Source organism: Lagenorhynchus albirostris, chromosome 3 (genome assembly GCF_949774975.1).
Source record: "Lagenorhynchus albirostris chromosome 3, mLagAlb1.1, whole genome shotgun sequence".
NCBI classification, from domain to species: Eukaryota; Metazoa; Chordata; class Mammalia; order Artiodactyla; family Delphinidae; genus Lagenorhynchus; species Lagenorhynchus albirostris.
This window is the reverse complement of record NC_083097.1, coordinates 62,153,869-62,174,537: the sequence shown is the minus strand read 5'-3', so window position 1 is coordinate 62,174,537 and position 20,669 is coordinate 62,153,869. Positions and strand designations below refer to the sequence as shown.

Here is a 20,669-nt window from a genome sequence, read left to right as displayed (position 1 = left end):
TGTATATTGAAAATACAAAAGGCCAACAATGATGAGATGACTCTTGAAGACCAATGTTCACTGTAGGATGGCCTATGCAGTTGACCCTTGAACAATGTGGGAGTTAGGGGCGGCAACCCTCTGTGCAGTTGTGCAGTTGGAAATCCGCGTATAACTTATAGTCAATGCTCTGTACCCATAGTTTCTCCGTATCCACAGTTCCACATCCATGGTTTCAAGCAACCTCGGATCCTGTAGTATTTACTCTTGAAAACAATCCGTGTACAAGTGGACCCATGCATTTCAAACTCGTGTTGTTCAAAAATTTTACAATTTGTATGGAAACACAAAAGACCCCAAATAGCCAAAGCAATCTTGAGAAAGAAAAATGGATCTGGAGGAATCAGGCTCCCTGACTTCAGACTATACTACAAAGCTACAGTAATCAAGACAGTATGGAACTGGCACAAAACCAGAAATATAGATCAATGGAACAGGATAGAAAGCCCAGAGATATACCCACACACATATGGTCACCTTCTCTTTGATAAAGGAGGCAAGAATATACAATGGAGAAAAGACAGCCTCTTCAATTAGTGGTGCTGAGAAAACTGGACAGCTACATGTAAAAGAATGAAATTAGAACATTCCCTAACACCATACACAAAAATAAACTCAAAATGGATTAAAAACCTAAATGTAAGGCCAGACACTTTCAAACTCTTAGAGGAAAATATAGGCAGAACACTCTATGACGTAAATCATAGCAAGATCCTTTTTGACCCACCTACTAGAGAAATGGAAATAAAACAAAAATAAACAAATGAGACCTAATGAAATTTAAAAGCTTTTGCCCAGCAAAGGAAACCATAAATGAGACGAAAAGACAACCCTCAGAATGGGAGAAAATATTTGCAAACAAAGCAACTGACAAAAGATTTATCTCCAAAATATACAAGCAGCCCATGCAGGTCAATATCAAAAAAACAAACAACCCAATCCAAAAATGGTCAGAAGACCTAAACGGACATTTCTTCAAAGAAGATATACAGATTGCCAACAAACACATGAAAGGTTGCTCAACATCGCTAATCATTAGAGAAATGCAAGTCAAAACCACAATGAGGTATCACCTCACACCAGTCAGAATGGCCATCATCAAAAAATCTACAAACAATAAATGCTGGAGAGGGTGTGGAGAAAAGGGAACCCTCTTGCACTGTTGGTGGAAATGTAAATTGATACAGCCACTATGGAGAACAGTATAGAGGTTCCTTAAAAAACTAAAAATAGAACTACCATACAACCCACTACTGGGCATATACCCTGAGAAAACCATAATTCAAAAAAGAATCATGGGGCTTCCCTGGTGGCGCAGTGGTTGAGAGTCCGCCTGCTGATGCAGGGGACACGGGTTCGTGCCCCGGTCCGGGAAGATCCCGCATGCCGCGGAGCGGCTGGGCCCGTGAGCCATGGCCGCTGAGCCTGCGCGTCCGGAGCCTGTGCTCCGCAACGGGAGAGGCCACAACTGTGAGAGGCCTGCGTACCACAAAAAAAAAAAAGAATCATGTACCACAATGTTCATTGCAGCTCTATTTACAATAGCCAGGACATGGAAGCAACCTAAGTGTCCATTGACAGATGAATGGATAAAGAAGATGTGGTACATATATACAATGGACTATTACTCAGCCATAAAAAGAAACGAAATTGAGTTATTTGTAGTGAGGTGGATGGACCTAGAGTCTGTCATACAGAGTGAAGTAAGTCAGAAAGAGAAAAGCAAATACCGTATGCTAACACATATATATGGAATCTAAAAAAAAAAAATGGTTCTGAAGAACCTAGGGGCAGGAATAAAGACTCAGACATAGAGAATGGACTTGAGGACCTGGGGAGGGTTCAGGGTAAGCTGGGATGAAGTGAGAGAGTGGCATGGACTTACATATACTGCCAAATGTAAAATAGATAGCTAGTGGGAAGCAGCCGCATAGCACAGGGAGACCAGCTCCGTGCTTTTTGACCACCTAGAGGGGTGGGATAGGGAGGGTGGGAGGGAGACACAAGAGGGAGGAGATATTGAGATATATGTATACATATAGCTGATTCACTTTGTTATACAACAGAAACTAACACAACATTGTAAAGCAATTATACTCCAATAAAGATATTAAAAATAAATAAATAAAAATAAAATTGGATCATTAAAAAAAAAAACCCTTGTTGTTCAAGGGTCAACTGTAATAGCAAAAATAAATAAATAAGTAAAGTAACCTAAATTCCCATTAAAAGGGGAATGCATAAATAAAATGTGGTATTCTTATGTAGTGAAATACTAAATAGTTAAAAAGTATATATATATATATACATACATAATCACTGAGCTTTAAAAACACAGTAGTGGATGAAAAAGCAAGCTGCAAAATATGTATAGCATAACACATACGTGTACATTTCTAAAGTATAAAACTACTGTGTATTATTCCTTTACACATATATGTGTTACTGTATTTTTAAATGGCTGAAGGACGCACTGAAGTCGTGACAGCAGCAGCCTCTGGGGCAGTGGGGGAAGGGACTGGGATTGAGGATGGAGAAAAAGGAGTCTGTCACTTCATCTTAATTGTCCTACTTCCCTTATTTAAAAAAAAGGCAAATATGACAAAATGTTAACATCTGTTCATTCTGGGTGACAGCTCACAGGGTGTTAGTTATATTATTCTTTGTGCTTTGCACTTTGTTTAATTTCTCAAAATGAAAAAAACTTAAGTTGAGATAACAGCATCTTTCATCATTTAGTCTTAGACTTATTTATTGTTTAGGTATTTTATGTTCCTGTTTGTTTTAAAAATAAATGTATATAAATATAAGTATAGCTGAGACAGCTAAATTTCCTTCCTTTGTTTATGTTCACAAAGCGTACTTGTTTTATTTAACATTCTTTGCTATCAAAATGTGGTCTTTATATACAAACTTGTGAGTAGTAAATCATGAGGGCTCACAGTTCTACCACAGTCTGTATATTAAGAACGTACTTCCTATGGTAGACGTCTGCATACACCTCGATCGCTAGAAGCATCCGTTTGTATTGGAGCCAAAATAGTCACAAGCAAACAGAGAAACAAGAAGTCCAAAAGATTTCCTCTTTGGTGCTGATGATTTGTTGGTACTGATTGTTAAGACTGAAGGTCTGAAACCACCAATGTTTATTGGCTCAGTCTGCAGTATGCCTCTCCAGGGTCATTTCCACAAGATTGACAAAAGAATGAAACTCCCGGGGCATCCCTGGTGACGCAGTGGTTGGGAGTCCGCCTGCCGATGCAGGGGACACGGGTTCGTGCCCCGGTCCGGGAAAATCCCACGTGCCGCGGAGCGGCTGGGCCCGTGAGCCATGGCCGCTGAGCCTGCACGTCCTGAGCCTGTGCTCTGCAGCGGGAGAGGCCCGCGTACCGCAAAAAAAAAAAAAAAAAAAAAAAAAAAAAGAATGAAACTCCCTGCCTTTTCCACCACTGCCAGTGCTTCCCGCGTTAAGCTGCGTGCAGCACAGAAGTCCCGCTCCGGCGGGGTGAAGGGCACTCTCAAAGTCCTTTATCACATGATGGTGATGCTGGACAGATGGTGGTGAGGGCACTTTTACAGACACATCACACACTACAGCTATTAGTCATTGGACAGGTAGTCTGACAGCCTTTGGAAGTACACCCAAGGTGATTGCTATGACCATATTTGAAAAGTTGACAGATAAATGTGGATTTAAAACAGACTAAATATTAAACAATGAAGCCCTAAGTTGCGGCTTTTAAACAGGCACAGGTAGGAGTGAGGTGGGGACCTCCATACCTTGCCTTCAGGGATCCACCAGGGTCCTCAACTAGAGTAGAACTCAGGTCTCTCTCACCTTATTCGCTCCTCCCCACAAGCAGGTGCAGAAGGAAGTTATCCGAAAGAAGGAACTGAGCATGCTCAGTTCAGACCCTTTTGTCTAATTTTGGAGCCAGCCTGTCCCCAGGATATATGTCAACACACAAGCGTCAATTATTAGCAAGCCCTCTCTGACACAGATCTGAAGTTATGTTCTCTCCAATCAACTTTATCAGTAACAAAAGCAATATTTTTAGCTCCATCTCTCTGGCCTCTACCTCTCAACTGGTTCCAAAGTCAAGAGGGGAAGAGGGAGCAGGCACTATTAATTGTGCCCCTCCAAACCTGATGATCAATTAATATAAGACCTCAAGATGATAAATTAATATAATCCATGATACCAACCAATAATTTATATACCAGAATTATCTTATCTGAATAGTTAACTGAGCGTTGCTCACTTACTTTTAGATTTCATAAGTGTGGTTAAAAAAATAAATGTATGTACGATTTATCATGGCATGCTTGAACTCTCATAGCTTGAGACAGACTCCATTAAAATGTGCATTTTATAATGTATTATATTATCTGCGTAGGTGTACAAGTATACACAGAGAATGGATTTAACTCAATCATTTAACAGCACAAACAAAACCTACCAAAGAAACAACCCCACATGCTGTCACAGGACACAGTTCTGCATGTGGCCAGCAGTACGCAGGCAGAACCTAGTGGTTTTAAGGATGAATTAGTGTTCTAATCTCTTTGGGATTTCCTTTATATTAGTGGCGGTTTATGACTGACGTTTAATGTAACTGGAGCTTTCTGTTTATATTTAATAGAAGATTCATTTCTGTGGCAGGATCCACATTTATGCGCCAGTGTTGAATAAAAGCTACTGTTCTGCAAGAGGGATGTAAAATGTTGATTTATGACGACACATTCCAGTAACAGTGATCTGATTCTTCCAAACCCTCTCACCAGGTCCTGGGAACAGCATGGTTCCGGCAAAGTATGATTCTTCCCTTCCAGAATATTCAGGCTTCAACACATCTGTCCATGCTGCCATCAGACACAGGAACTGGAAACTCCTCACGGGCTACCCAGGTAGAAGGCTTAACATTTCCCACTAGAACAGCTAGGAAAACTTTACCAAAGAGCAACTGTCTTTTGCAAAACATGATCTCTGGGGCTGCTGAATGAGGGGAAGGAGTGTCATCTGGTCCTAAATTTTTTAAAAATTAAGAATTAACTGTAGAGGTGGGGGGAGGGTGAAAGGAAGAAATGCAGCTCTAGTGCTTCATGGAAAATAAGGGTTTCCGATATGCACGACCGTCAAGCACAGCACTTCTAGCTAGCAAAGAGCATCTCTGAAAGCTACATCTTCAACCAATGGTATAGCGGGGGGAGGAGGTTGCTTCCCCTGAGCACATTCTCTAGAAGTGACATCTTTTAAATATTTTTATGGTATGTGGTATGATGGTTAAGATTGTGATGCAATTAAGCAATGTTTATAATGAGGGCATTCTTGGCGTTTGCGGCAAGACAATCCTTCATCGTTTGTGACTGTCCCATACGTTCTAAGATATTTTAGTATCCCTGGCCCAGACCACTAAATGGCAGTAGCACCCCCCGACAAGTCACTGTGACAACTAAAAATAACTACCACCACCACCACCCCCAGACACACACACATGAGACATGTTTAGTTAAAGCACCAGAAGTCAGAGTCGGAGACAGATCTAGACATAGCATCAAGGGCCAGATTTTTTTACGTGTCCATACCCACAACAGAGCTCAGCCTTGTCCCCCAGACTCCTTCCTTGAAATTAGAACCTGCCTACAATACTCCTCCTCCAATAAACTGTTGTATTTCTTTGCCAGGCTGTGGTTACTGGTTTCCTCCACCATCTCAATATAATGTTTCCGTGATACCCTCCTTGGACCCACCGACCAAGACCTTCTGGCTCTTTGACATTGATCAAGACCCACAGGAAAGGCATGACCTGTCAAGAGAATATCCTCATATTGTCAAGCAGCTCCTTTCCCGTCTGCAGTTCTACCAGAAACACTCGGTGCCCGTGTACTTCCCAGCACAAGATCCCCGCTGTGATCCCAAGGCCACTGGGGCTTGGGGCCCTTGGATGTAGGATTTCAGGCAACCTAAGGGGCAGCTAGAAAGCCTTTCTGTTGCGAGTTGGACTTCAGGCCTTTACTTTGTGACTCTTGTCCCATTGTTCTCCCAACCTGGGTTCACCTGGCCCTTCTCTTGCTCCTAAACCACACTGAGGTGTCTAATTTCAACCCCTAGTACATTTGAGATGCTGATAAAATCTGAACACTTCTGCTGTTGACTGGGGCGTGTGTCTAGAGGAGAGGGTGACTGGCTTCATTCCCTCTTTCCTGAGCTGTGGGACAGCGGGGAGCACGATTTGAAAGAGGAAGTTGTTGAGTCTTGGAACCTGGAGCAGCTGGTTCTTTTTGCCTCACAAGTCAGATGTTAGAGTTCCCTCTGCCCATAGCTGGGTTTTATTGGAGTGATTCACATTTCTTGAAACAAATGAAAGGGTCAGACAGTTGTTAATGGTTCTGTTGGCTAGGAGTTCTCCCTGTCTGTGAGACATCGTGTTTAGGCGTCCCATGTGAATACACTGGCTTGGTTCACCCCTCGCTCATGCATCTCTTCACTCACCTCATCACTCATGGAGCATAAGGCTCGTTGCATTATTAAGATCAGTGTGGCACTAGGCCTACTCCTTGGTTTTGGTTTCTACAATAGGGAAATTTGTTTTTTCCCCAGTTTTTTCCAGCCACTGCTCATCTTGTCTGGACTGCCTGCTACCCCGCTTCCTTTCTGGTTCTTTTTCTACCCTTTCTTCTGACTGATGTATCCCATGCCTGGGAAGGGTGCTTCGCTTCTCCACTATGAGCACCACTGGTTTTTGGAACACTGCTGAGGCCTGCCTTCCTTTTGCTCCTGACACTAAAGCTAGAGCCCCACCCAGAAAGGGCGGTGCATCTGGCTCTGTGGGCATGCTCATGGCAGTGCTTGGGTCTCTGTCATCTGCTTGGTGACTTTTTTTCTAGTTTATTCTCATGAGTGTAGCTATGTCTCATAATATATTCAGTTGCACTGCTCTTCGGTAGCAGTGAGGAGAAACCTTGGAAAAGGATAATATTGTCCTGAGACGATGCAAGTAGGCAATTTGAAAAAGGAAATGGCCGGCATCCGGGATACCGAGCCTTGGTAACACAGATGAAGGTACATCCACGTTTCTCTTATTCTCTCAGTTTTACTGCTTGTATTGAGGTTCTGAAGTTGAGGGAGGAGGATGCACAGTTTGACCTGCCAGCTCTTTCTTAGCCCCACCAATGTCCTACTAACGTGGACCAGTCCAGATTAGCTTCAGGAGTGTCAAACTCGGAGAAGTATGTCCAAAAACTATACTCTTTTTTTACATTAGCTCCACTGTTTCATTCACTGCCTATCATCAATGCCTGGATCAATGCCTGGTACATAGAAGGCACTCAATACACTTTAAAAAAATAAATGAACAAATGAGTAAATGAGAAAGTCTCACACCATGGAAGGTGCTAATCCAATGAGCTGAATACGGGGCTGAATATAAATATCTTCCAACCGTAGCTTTTCTGTTCTCGAGCTGCCCTCCTGGGGTAGGAGCACAGTCTGCATATCTGGGAAGTCTAGGACACGCCATAGTGAAGTTGTAATGTCCTCTCAGAGGGAGAGGGGAGAAAAATATGCCTACTGAAGATACTCTTCTGCCAATAATCCTCAGTTCTCTTCTGCAGAGGACACTAGAAACTAAAACTACCAAGCTATAAGATATAGGTCATGGTACAGCCATTCCTTCAATTCAGTAGCAATATTCTCCGGTTATGACTAACTTGTATTAAAATAACAATGATTAGAAAGAAATGGTGCTAGAATTAATGACACCTGTTACCAACATGTACCCTACTCCTGGGCTGGCATGCATCTGGCCAAAATGCTACTAACTCTCACTCCCAAACCTGTGGTGGATATTATGAACTAACTGAGCCCAGAGGTTCCTTCCGGAGCCTTCTAACCCCAAGGCTGTAGGTACCTTTAATACTATAAGATTGGAGGTCGTCACTACATGATACCTATTTGCTCCCCCTGCTGTCCCAGCAGCTGTTCCCAGTTAGAGTTTCTTGATCGCTATGTACGATGTGGATGTTCTGCACTCGATGGACCTAAAGGGAATTTTAAAGACTGATTTTTTTTTTTTTTTTTGTGGTACGCAGGCCTCTCACTGCTGTGGCCTCTCCCGTTGCGGAGCACAGGCTCCGGATGCGCAGGCTTAGCGGCCATGGCTCACGGGCCCAGCCGCTCCGCGGCATGTGGGATCTTCCCGGACCGGGGCACGAACCTGTGTCCCCTGCATCGGCAGGCGGACTCCCAACCACTGCGCCACCAGGGAAGCCCAAGACTGATTTTTTGGTAAAACTTTTATTTGAGATTTTATGTTATCCATAATAGAATGTACTCATTGAATTTTCTTATTCTGTACAAGAATGTGAACAGATTCACATGCTGTCATTAGAAGTATTAATGGTGTTTTCTCTGATTTTGTTTACCTTTAAAGAAGTTTTATTTAATTTTTTTTTCTTTTTACTACCTGATTGTGCCAGATTTGGGGGACAAAAAAATTAAATTTATCTTTGAAAATGTGTCAGCTCTGAGTATGGGGTTTCCATTTGGGAGATGAAAATGTTCTGGAACTGGATAGTGGTGGTGGTCGCACAACATCATGAATGCACTTAATGCCTCTGAATTGTATACTTTAAAATGGTTAAAATGTGTAGTTTTTAACCACAATTTCAAAAATGTGTTGACCCATTTATGGTATGTGAATTATAACTCAAGAAAGCTATTAAATAAATAAATATAGCAAAAAATATCAGAGCTAAAAAAGATGTGTCCATCATTGCTCCAAAGACACAAACTATAAAATAGGATATTGGAGGAAGGTCAGGAGAGGGTCGGAGTAAATATAAAGTGGTAATAAGGGAGTGTATTAGTTCTCTATTGCTATATAATAAATTACCCCCAAATTTAGCAGCTTAAAGCAATGAAGATTTGTTACATCACACATTACATGAGAGTCAGGACTTTAGGAGTGGTTTACCTGGGTGGCTCTGGCTCAGGGTCTCTCATGAGGTTGTAGTCAAGCAGTTGACCAGGTCTACAGTCATCTAAAGGCTTGACTGGGGTTAGAAGACCCGATTCCAAGGTGACTCACTCACAAGGCTCTTGGCTGGAGGCCTCAGTTCCTTGTCCTGTGGGCCTCTCCATGGGCTCTCCTCACACATGGCAGCAAACTTCCAGCAGACCCAGAAATCCAGAGAGAGAAAGAGGGAGCTGCAGTACCTTTTATGACCTGGTCTCCAAAATCATACACTGTCCCTTCCACCTTTTTTCACTTTCTTAAAAAGGAGTCACTAAGTCCAGCTCATACACAGAGGAGGAGAATTAGGCTCCACCTTTTAAGGGAAGTGTTAAGACTTGTGGGCCTATTTGGCACCACCACAGACAACAGAGGAGAATGGACAAGTGTAGCTTCCTGGGGTATTGATTGTACAATCAAGTCCACATGCATTTATCAAATGTTGCTATTTGAAGAGAAAGAGTAGAAAAAGCATCCAGCTTTGCTCTTTACTGGTAGGATGACCATGGACAAATCATTTAACCTGCTCTGTGCCTCAGTTTTTTTACCTGATGAAGTGATGGGTTGAAGTAGATAATCCCTAACTTCTCTTATATCCCTAGGGTCCAGAACAATTCCTGGCACATAGTAGATGTTCAATAAGTGTCGGTTCATTGACTCTCAACTGACTGAATTCTAATACAATGGTGAGAAGTAATAGTGTGCTAAAAATTTCCTGAGATCGTGCTCAGTCTTAAAAAAAAAATCTAATTTGGTGATAGAAGTCAGCTTGGTGCTTTCCTTATGGGGAAAGGATACTAACTAGGGAGGGGCATGCTGAAACAGTTTGGGGTTTAGAAAATGCTCTATATCTTGATCTAGTGGTCTTTACATGGGTGTATCCATATGTAAAAACTCACTGAGAGGTATACTTAATGCACTTTACGGTTTATATGTTGTGCCTAATTAAAAAGTCCTTTAAAACAAAAAACACCTGCCCTTAGAACAAAAAGAGCACTACATACTTATAAGTTACAAAAATGTACCTGGAACACACAAACATTTGTAAATAAAACATTTTAAATGCTGCAAGGATATCTATTTGAAGAAACATTTCTGTGAATCCTTTTGAAAACACAAATTTAGGTTTCTGTATTTACAAAACCTGAATACATCGATTTAGATTTCCTAAACTGAGATTTTGTTACCCAGGTTTTCCTGAAGGAGTCATACCCATGTATCGGTGCTGGGGGAGGGCTGTAGAGACCAGGAAATGACACAAACAAGACTGAGGGCATGGCCTCTGGCCCTAAAGGGCTTATGATTCGATTCTCTGGTACCAAGTTATTTCTAGCTCAACAGTTTTTAAGAATAATCCAGCCAATACTAAATGTATTGAAGTAGTGATTATCCTTCCCAGTCACCACTTAAACTTAAAATCTATTTTTTGTCCAAGTAGAGAATACTCATCGCTTGTGTAGATTGGTTAATTTTCAGGCCATTCCAAGACCAGCCTGCTCACCCTGGCATCACCCTTACCGATCACTAGAGCAGGTAGGTTTGACTGACGTAGAGGTACCTGCCACATCCCTTTCACCTTTGCCCTATTGCCATGGGAGCCACCCACCAGATGGCACAAAGCCAAGGAGGAGAGCAGTGACTCACGCTGTCCTGGGCCTGACGTCAGGGCTCTGTGACCATCAGGAAATTGGAGAGACAATTTCATTCTCAAACTAATTCACTCAAGTAACCAGTCATTGAGCTTAAGGTATGTCATTTAATAACCGCTATCATTTTTCTGATAATAGAGATAATAGGTATCGCTGTAAGAATTTTAGAAAATACAGAAAACACATATGAAAGAAAATTAAGCAATCAATAAGCCACCCACCCAGAGTTAGCCACCATTCACCTTTTTTTACACCCCTTTAAGAGAGGAAGTGACCCACTTCCCAGATTGGTTTTCAAATCCCATTGTGCCCAGCTGAGGTCTCATTGGAGACTCCAGATGGTAGATAAATAAAATGTTGCCATTTTTGGTAATCTTGATTCTAATCCCATTAACGAATTATAGATGATCCCAGGAATGTTACCCTGAAGGGGCATAACTTCTCCTCTCCCTCCTCTCCCCCTCCCTCCCTCCCTCCCTCTCCATGGGTCTCAACAGGGGACCTGGGCACAGTGGGGGCCAGTGTACCATCAATCAAACCAGCAAGTAGGAACCAACCCCTTACTCACACCAGAGTCTTGCAGAGAAGAGCAGAGGGGATAAACATAAACACGTACTCTCCTCCCCTCCTGGGTGAACAGGACTTATTGTGTTTTTATTTACAATAAATGAATCAAAGCTCGGATTGCCCATGTGCCAGGATTTTGTAGCTGGGATCATTCAAGTCCATGCTGTGGAGGCTAGGACAACGGCAGCTGATGGCAGCAGGGCCGGATGGGCGCACTGGATCAGGCCCCACTCCCAGGAAAGCTCACCTACCAGGGAGCACAGATGGGAGACACAGCAGACAGGAAGAGGAGGTCCCAGAAAGGGCAGAGGCGAGGTGGAGGGGGCTCAGAGTCAGGGACAATGCACCTTAGCGCCCGGCAAGGGAATTCCTTTTCCCTTAATTTTTGCTTCTTGTTTTTTTACACCCATGAGAGCAGTGAGTTCTTTCTATAGAAACTATTTTTACATTTGATTAGAGGAGCCTCTGATCTGTTAGGGAAGCAGTGGGTTTGGTATGAAAAAATTATTGTTGGGGATTCACAAGGGGGCATCTGGTTTTCCCTGGTCCTTAAGTCAGGGCTCGAGCAAAAGGGTTCGGGTTTAACGCCTGCAGGTGATGGAAATATGTGGCCCCCGACACCCAGAAGGAGGAGAAGGGCCCTTCCCAGGGGCACCTGCTTGTGTTCTGTCACTGAGTTCGGCAGATACTCCTTCCCTGCAAAAGAAGTGGCTCGAGGTGCCCAGGCAACCAGAGCCAGGAGGCCGGCCCACACGGCCCCTTGAGACCCCACCCAGACCTCCGTGGCTCACATGGGCCCTTTCACTGCTGCGAGTCTTAACGTGGTACTTTTCCTTAAATTCACATTCTTTACTAGGATAAGTACTGTAAAGAGAGGCTTTTTTTTTTTTCTTTCTGGCCGGGTTGGGTCTTCGTTGCTGCAGGCAGGCTTTCTCTAGTTGTGGCGAGCGGGGGCTACTCTTTGTTGCGGTGCTCAGGCTTCTCATTGCGGGGGCTTCTCGTTGCGGAGCACGGGCTCTAGGCGCAGGAGCTTCAGTAGTTGTGGCACGTGGGCTCAGTAGTTGTGGCTCGCGGCTCTAGAGCGCAGGCTCAGTAGTTGTGGCGCACGGGCTTAGTTGCTCCGCAGCATGTGGGATCTTCCCGGACCAGGGCTCGAACCCATGTGCCCTGCATTGGCAGGCGGATTCTTAACCACTGCGCAACCAGGGAAGCCTGAGATGCCTTTTTTACCACGGTGGTAAGGGGAAAACTAATATCCTGGATAATCATAAAAATACACACAATAAATACTCTTAATAAATATGCAAAACAGATACTCAATAGATAAATAAATTGCTCTTGCATTGGATCTAGGAACTGTTCCTGACCTGGAAGGAAAGAGTATTGAAGAGCGGTTAACTTTTTCACTAAATGATTCAGTGTCACCAGTGCCAGGGCTGTGACTTTGGCAACACTGGCCTGGAGACAAGGAAACGCCCCGAGGGCCAGCCGCCCATTCAGCGTGTGCCCAGGGCCCGGGCGGTGCTGGGTGGTGCTCCACGTGACTGGTAACTCTGCTTGCTGATGTGCTGCTGTCCCCTTTGCCTGCCATGGCCTCCATGAAGAATCACAGCTGCACTCTTCTCCCAACAGCTTGTCTTGCTCGTGTGCCTGGAGACCCCAAAGCAAGGCAAGCATTCGAAATGAGGTAAACATATAAGCACAAAGAAGAAACCAACATACACATCCTCTGCAATACAGCAGGAAAATCACAGAGGATCCGACCACAGGAAGAAGCCAGGAAAGTCAATAAACAAGTTGGAGGAGATGCAGCATACAGAGACGAAATGTTTAGAAGAAATAAACACTGAGGGGAGGAAAAAAGAGGCAACCTGGAAGTTCTTGGGTTAAGAAGGTCCCTGAGCCTTCATTTCCAGGATTGTAATCTGTGGTCCCAGGGACTATAAAGCCACCCTCCCAGGAGACTCTGTGTCACAAATGCCTAGAAATTTCTCCTGCTCTGCCTCACAGCCCTCTCACACCCCCTGGGTGCCCACGTGGGCCTCATCTGGTACTGTAACGTAGCTCATCAGGGATGTCATATCTTGCTAATTATAGAGGCAAGGTAAGGAATTAACCTTCCTTGAGGACACGCTGTATGCCAGACACAGTTTGACTTTTACAATAGCTACTAAACTCCTCACAGTAATATCTAATCATTAGGTAAATGGTTTTACCATTTTAGAAACTATCTCACGTGAAGTCACACAGCCAGTAGAGCTGGAATTGGAGCCCAGATTGCTCTTAAAATGCCCAGCTCTCTACTCAGCCTCCCTGCAACCTCTAGTACTCAGCTTCCTTCCCTTCCCTCTGTCCTGCGCCTTTAAGGATCATTGTAGGAAGTCCTGTTCTGACCATTTAGGACTGGGGAGCCTCAGGTGAGTGATATTCAAAGCTAGAGTTGAGAACTCAGCCCCGCAGAACGCTTGGGATGCGTGGAGGGAAGGGAAGCCTTGGAGAGGCTAGTGTAACAGTTCAGCAAGAGGTATTAATTAATTTATTTTTATATTTATTTTTGGCTGTGTTGGGTCTTCGTTTCTGTGCGAGGGCTTTCTCTAGTTGTGGCAAGCAAGGGCCCCTCTTCATCGTGGTGTGCGGGCCTCTCACTATCACGGCCTCTCTTGTTGCGGAGCACAGGCTCCGGACGCGCAGGCTCAGTGGCCATGGCTCACGGGCCTAGTTGCTCCGCGGCATGTGGGATCTTCCCAGACCAGGGCTCGAACCCATGTCCCCTGCATTGGCAGGCAGATTCTCAACCACTGCACTACCAGGGAAGCCCAAGAGGTATGAGATTAGTAGGGTAAAAAGCTAATTGGAGGCTTAGAAAATAAAAAGCATTTGAAAGGAGTTGGAATTACTCAGCCTGGAGAGGAAGTTTATTAATGTTTTTCATAGGAAAATCGCCTTCCCCCACGCAGGTCTCTGAGGCTGGTGACCATCCTCCCCGTGAACGCAGAGACAAAACTGACAGCACAATGCTAATAGGAGGAGGAGAGGAGAGTGCCAGGTGGGTTCTCAAAATGCACTGCAGCTTCTGAGGAGGCTGCTGGCTGGAAAATGGAATGGAATGTCCTATCTTGTTCTGGGACCAATTGGCATCAACTAGTCTCTAGCTGCAGTTACCATCTTGCTGAATTTTGGAGGAGGACGTGGTTCTTACCAACAACCCTGACTATTGTCTTTTATATAATGTCCGTAGAACCTCATTCCCCCTCTGTGTTTAGGGCTCTGAGATGAAGCATAACAAACACTTCAAATGTTTGTTTGAAAATACAAATACATGGGCTATTTTGTACAGTTCTGTCTGTAATGATTTATCTTTGGGGGTTGGGATGAAAGAAGGTAATGCAAAGGTTAGCCTGTGTATGTGGACTTTCTTATAAGGAACATTGCCTTGTGAGGATCTCTCCTTGAAAAGAGGAACACAAATAATGACCATGTGCTTCAGATGGTATATTTTGGTTTGAATCATTGTATAAATGAGAGAGCTCCATGTTGGTCAACAGGACCTGGTTAGAGAAATGCTTTGATTTCTATAAACATTGTTGTCTTAAGTCAAAAGTTAAGTGGCTGAGCCATGGTAAATTATGTGGACAACTCCTCTTATGGGTTGGGAAGGAAGAATGTCGGTGAGAGGTAATTCCTTGCTTCTCACGCACCTGTGGAAGCTGTCTGTCTCTGAAGGCAGGCTCTGGTCTGATGCTGCAGGAGGGCTGGGCTGCTGAGGGGCTTCTGCTGGCGTTCAGACTACGTCATCCCACTGATTACCCCTGGGCAAAGCCACCTAGTTACCAGGCATGGCTCAGTCAAGGCGTAGCTAGTCCATCCCCAGACGAGGAGGAAATGCCCTCTTGGGACAGGGAGGGCAGGATGAAGTGAGCAGGTAGTGCCATTGCCCCCTCCTCCTTTGTACACAGAACACTGGCAGTGAAGAGAACTTGACCTTTGCTCGGTACTTATTATTATACAATTTAAAAATTCTTGCTGGTTTGATAGGCTTTAAAATGGAACATTATTGTGTGTTCCTTTCAGTGCCGGGAGGTTGGACTTTTCCATGTATTTATTGGCCCCTATGGCTATTTTTTTGAGTGACCTGATCAGCCTGTCCCGCCCTCCCCAATCTCACTGGCCCTGTCATGGGTTGGGGTGCGGGTGGAACAGTAGCCCCCGCTGAGGATAACGCAAGGCAAAGCCAGCCTTTGTTCAGACCTGAACCATTATCTCAGCTGAGGCTGCGAGTCCTCCCGTTTCCAGGTGGTGCGTTTCAAGTTGTCAGGTGCCTCCGCTTTCTATTCCGTCTTTGGAACTGTGTCGGGGGCAGGAAAGAGTAAGGAGGCGGAGGGGGGACAGGCAAGATCCTTTTCCTTTCTTATGGGCAGAGCAAAACTGAGACTTGTGAGCCCCCTGCGAAGGCTAATGGTGCTCCTTCCGAGTGATGTTCTTTTAATATCGGAATATTAATATTGAAATAAGAGCACTGGAGGCAGGGGGAGGGGTGGGGCTGGAGAGGGAGGGCCACTGGCAGCTGCCCAGTCACTTCCCTGTGATCCCAAACTCGGCAAGTCTGGTCCCAATGGCAAACCCATTTTTCCCACTTGGCAAAACAAAAGCCCTACGGGTAACTGAGTCACCCTTCTCAGAGGCAGTTTAACAACCCCTGGTTTCTTATAAAGCATACCCCTTGGGGTGATCTCGCCCCCGAGGGCCATAGCCCACCCAGCACCATACAGGAGTGGAGTTCTGGTGACCACAACTGTGTCTGCCTGGCGACAGCACTTTCACACCTTCAGGCCCTCATCCTTGGGCTGGCCCATCCCTGAGTCTCAATTTACTCTGGCCGGACCCCTGAAGCCCATTTCCTCTCAAGCAAGCTTCAGTGGTGGAGGTCCTCTGTATAACTGAAAACTTTCTTTCTACTTTTAGCCTTTCTTTTCCGGTGTGAATAATCCCAGAGCCTTTCATCTGACTGTACTTCTGTCAGCTTTTCCGATCTGCCAGCACTCCTGTGATTCCAGCCTTGACCCAGGCTAGCCCATATTTCCCCCTTCTCTTTCCTCTTTGCTGGACTAGCTCATCCTTCGGGTGTAAACTTAAAGGTGCCTTCCCCTGGGAAGTTTTCCCTCTAGCCCTGCTGAACTGGACCGGTGTTCCTGACTGGCCCCTCTCCTGTGAGAGAGGATATCACACTTATTGTTATTCACGAATAAATGTCTCTTTCCCACCAGGCGGAAGTCTCCTGTCTGGTTTGTTTCATGGAATATCTTTGTCTCATCAAGCAGTGCTTGGCGCTTAGACATGACTAGTCGAATGAATGTTCCGTTGTTGAATTCAAAGGCCATACCTTCTGATTTCAGGATGACACTGCAGTCCCTGGCTTCAAAGCCTGGCCCTTGTCCCTAACCCTTCCATCCCACCTGCAGACCGTGTTTACTCAGCCTGATGGCAGCCCCGCCCCGCTGCCTGCTCTGGGGAAGTGTGTGTCTGGAGCAATGGCTATCTTCAGAGGGCTTTGTTTGGGTCAGCTGGAAGGACTTCAGCACCTTCGTCAAATCGGGGTGAACATTACACTATCCAGACTCCTCAGGCAGGTTTTGTTTACTCTGGGATCTCCTCCAAGATATCAGTTGATGGCTTCAAACACTTTTTATGGTCTCACATTTGGACAGACTCAGATTTTCCTCCTTCATCTTCCAAACCTTCCCTAAGATTTTCCCTCTTCATTTGTTCAAGCTTTATTATAAATGCTTTTCCCTGTGCGACTTTCCCTGCAGAAAACTGGCCGCGTAGCTTCTGCCTAGAGCTGAGAAGTCCTGCAAATGCCAAGGACTAGCTGCAAAGGGCAGGCGGCATGTCTCCTGATGCTCTTTAGTTATCCAACCATCTTTAAGAGGCTTTTCTCCTTCCACAGGGTAGAGTTAGGTGGTTTTTTTGGTGTAGATACAGTGGAGGTAAACTAATGGTTTCCTTAAGGAAAGTGGAGTTGGAAATTTTTTTTAAGGTCGGGGTTGGTGTTGATAGAGAACCACTCTGAGTCATCCAGGCGCAGACTAGGATAGCATGAACCTCGGTGAAAAGTGTTAAGACACAGATGTATTTAGGGGACCTCCCTGGTGGTCCAGTGGTTAAGACTCTGTGCTTCCACTGTAGGGGGTGTGGGTTCAATCCCTGGTCGGGGAACTAAGATCCTGCATGCCACATTGCACGGCCAAACACACACACACACACACACACACACACAAATGTATTTAAAACACACACATACATTTGTTGGGCACCTACTATGTCTGGCACAGCCAGTAACAAAGATACGTAAGCCATGGTCTTTACCATCAAGGAGCCCACAGTATATTAGGACAATGATAACATGGAATGGTGAATGCCATGTAGAGGCAGGGAGGTGGGAGTTAAAGAAAGGGAGAGCAGAACCATCTGGGTTGCATGCATGACCCCTGACCTGGAGCACTGGTACTGACTGTGGCAATGGGACCTAGAAAGCCAGTTTTAAAAAGCCTCAAATCCCTGGGGCCCAAGATCCCAGATGTCTTCACGGTCATCAAGATTGTTTGGAGAGTGTCATATTTTTCTCTCAGCTGGACTCAGAAACCAGGGAAACAACCCAAACACAATACTCCTGCCCCATGTATTGATGACCTATTGCTGTGTAACAAATTACCACAAAATTACATCTGGAGGCAAAAAATATTTATTATCTTGTAAAACAAAGAATGTTGCCCACCATCCACTTCTATAAGGATCGAGTCATTAGCCACTGCAATTACTGATTGACAGTATACCCCACAAGGAATGCAGGACGAGGCACTCTGTGCTTTGGGGGAAAAGGCCCCTTAGAAAGTTAGATATATCTCAGGAAAACTTGTTTTGTGAACCTGGATTCTTCCATCTTCCCCGTACTTAGCAAAGCATTGAAATCATTAACTGAGGTAGTTCCTCGTAAGTAGCAGTAACCTTCTACTGAGGTGTAGGCTTGAGTGCACGTACTCCTTAGCTAAAATCACACATTTACTGGCCTTTCCTCCACCGCTTCAGAGGAGTTCCTCGCAGCTACCCGAGAGGCTCTCTCCTGGGCTATAGTCCTCAGTAGGACTCAACTCACAGCTCTTACATTGTGTATAGGTGTGGTTTTTTTTTCAGTCAGCAATCTCCTCCAGTTTCTGAGGGTAAGGAATCTGGGTGCATCTGGCCTGGGTGTTTCTCAGGCAAGGTTTCTCATAGGGTGGCCATCTCAGTGAAGACTTGACTGAGTGTGGGGGTGGTAGGATTTGAGAGCGGGCACAGGTACCCAAGATGGAAGCCACAATCATTTATAACCTACTCTCTCAGAAGTGACATCAATTACTTCTCTCATGGTCTATGTGTTAGAAGCCAGTAACTAAATCCAGCCCATACTCAAAGAGAGGGGATTACTCAAGGGTGTGGACACCAGGGACAGGGATCCCTGGGGGCCTTCTTAGAGGCTGCCCACTGGGCCTCTCCCCTGGCCCATTCTCCTCCCTTTCTCATTGCTTTCTTCCCAGTTCAGGTTTCACTTATAAAAAGGACTAGTGATTGCTTCCCTCTTTCCTCTGTGTCACCGAGAGTGGGGGATGGCCTTACATCATAGCAGGATGTTAGGTTGGATGTTCCGCTTGTACAGGTGGGGGACCCAGAAGCACTTGGCGGTGCTGGCAAAGCCTCCCTCTCAAGAGGACAAGTACTGGACTTCCCTGGTGGTCCAGTGGTTAAGACTCAGTGCTTCCAGTGCAGAGGGCACGGGTTTGATCCCCGATCAGGGAACTCAGATCCCACACTCTGCCTGGTTAAAATAATAATAATAAAGTTTAGCTTTAAAAGAAAGAGGCCAAGTACTGAACGGGAGGCAATATGTTCAGGAAGAGGTCCTTTCTGGAAGTGTTTGGCTAGAGGGGAGCCATTTTTCAAATTATGACTTGAAGCCCCAGCCTGTCCCTTGATGCTGCTAAATTATCTGCCATCTTCTGAAGATGCTCGTAGTCTCCTTGAAGGCACAGGGCCGGATAGCTATCCTGCAGAAGAGTACGGTTTCTGTGCCTTTTCAGGGCTAAGCCTTTCCCATATGGTCACAGAGGCCGAACTGTTCTTGGTACCTTCCCCATCTTCCCTTTCAGACCTTCCAACCCCTTCCTGGCTCTGTGACTCAGCATAGTCACCCTCAGTACCCAGTCGTCCTTGTCTCCTGTGAGCTCTCTGCAAGATCCAGTCAGTCCTTGCCTCCATCTTAGCTGAGAAGCTCTTAAGGTACAATTCCTTCGTGGGGACAGGCAGAGGCCCCTTGCTTATCCCAGGGTTCAGGATTTAAGCCCCAAAGTTATAAGGCGGCATGGGGAGCAACAGCTGTTATAACACAATAGTGACAATGAACTTACCCACCACTCATAAAAGGTGTCATGCAAATACCTTGATCTTAATTGAACCAGCCTCCTTCCTAACCAGCCACCTCCTCCTCCTTGTCAACCATCCTCCAGCTGATTTCCAGTGTCTTACAAATGTAGAATAAGATGTAAATCAAATGCACTTTGATGAAGTTAGAGAACTACTCACTCATGGGTAAACCCCCTAACAAAGAAGGATCTGGCAGAAATGGAGCGGTTAACAGAGGAAATCGACAAGGATATTGACACGGCAGGCTATTCAAAAGAAGGTGATTTGAATATCAGAGACGGAAGAGCAGCCCTCAGGAAACTGATGAAATTCTTGAATATTTTTGCAAAAATATTCCTTTTTATCTTCCTGTCCTTGAATGTAAAATGAAGGAAGACATACTGTGTTGTTATATAATTTTATCAAACAGCTAATGCCAGAAAAACACAACTCATTCTTTTTATTAGTATAAGAATTGGCGCACAATTACACAACATCCATTTTATAGAGTACATTAAATATGTATAATTTTTGGTTTTGTTCGAAGATCAAGTTCTAACCAAACCCATTTTTTTCCTTCCTATTTACTATGATATTTTAGGTAAGGTTGGTGAGGGCACTGTTATGAGGTGCAAGGCAGGTCTAAGGAAGAAAAAACACTATTTTAAGCAGAGACAACAGCTAACGGGTTGTGGAAGGGAACTTTTCCTGTAGTCTCAGGTGTTGGCTATATCTTCAAAGCTCAAGCCAATGTGATAAGAACCCGTACATTCTAAAGAGAGGTGCTAAAGAAATCCCACAGGACATGTGAAGGAAAGGCTAGAGGTTCCTGAGGGTTCTTTGAAGGGAATTTGTAAGAGGAGCAAGCTTGGTTTTTTCCCTCCCTCCCCAGGGGGAAGGGGATCCAGCCACCCAAAGCAAGAAAAGAGGGGGGCCAAGAGACCCTCAGGTTTGGGGGTGTCTT

General features: G+C 45.0%; 1 protein-coding gene across 2 annotated transcripts in view; it reads left to right on the top strand.

Annotated features, from left to right (window-relative positions):
• The window catches only part of ARSB (arylsulfatase B), a 193,395-nt gene extending 178,457 nt beyond the window's left edge, over positions 1–14,938 (top strand). The window contains exons 7-8 of one of the 2 annotated variants that reach the window (XM_060143177.1): positions 4,825–4,947; positions 5,725–8,786. In XM_060143177.1, coding sequence (XP_059999160.1) covers positions 4,825–4,947; positions 5,725–5,990 — 389 coding nt within the window. In that variant the 3' untranslated portion in view covers positions 5,991–8,786. Of the gene's footprint in view, positions 1–4,824; positions 4,948–5,724; positions 8,787–14,203 lie in introns of those variants that run through there. The other variant, XM_060143179.1, reaches the window with a different exon arrangement.
• Positions 14,939–20,669: the final 5,731 nt, after the last annotated feature.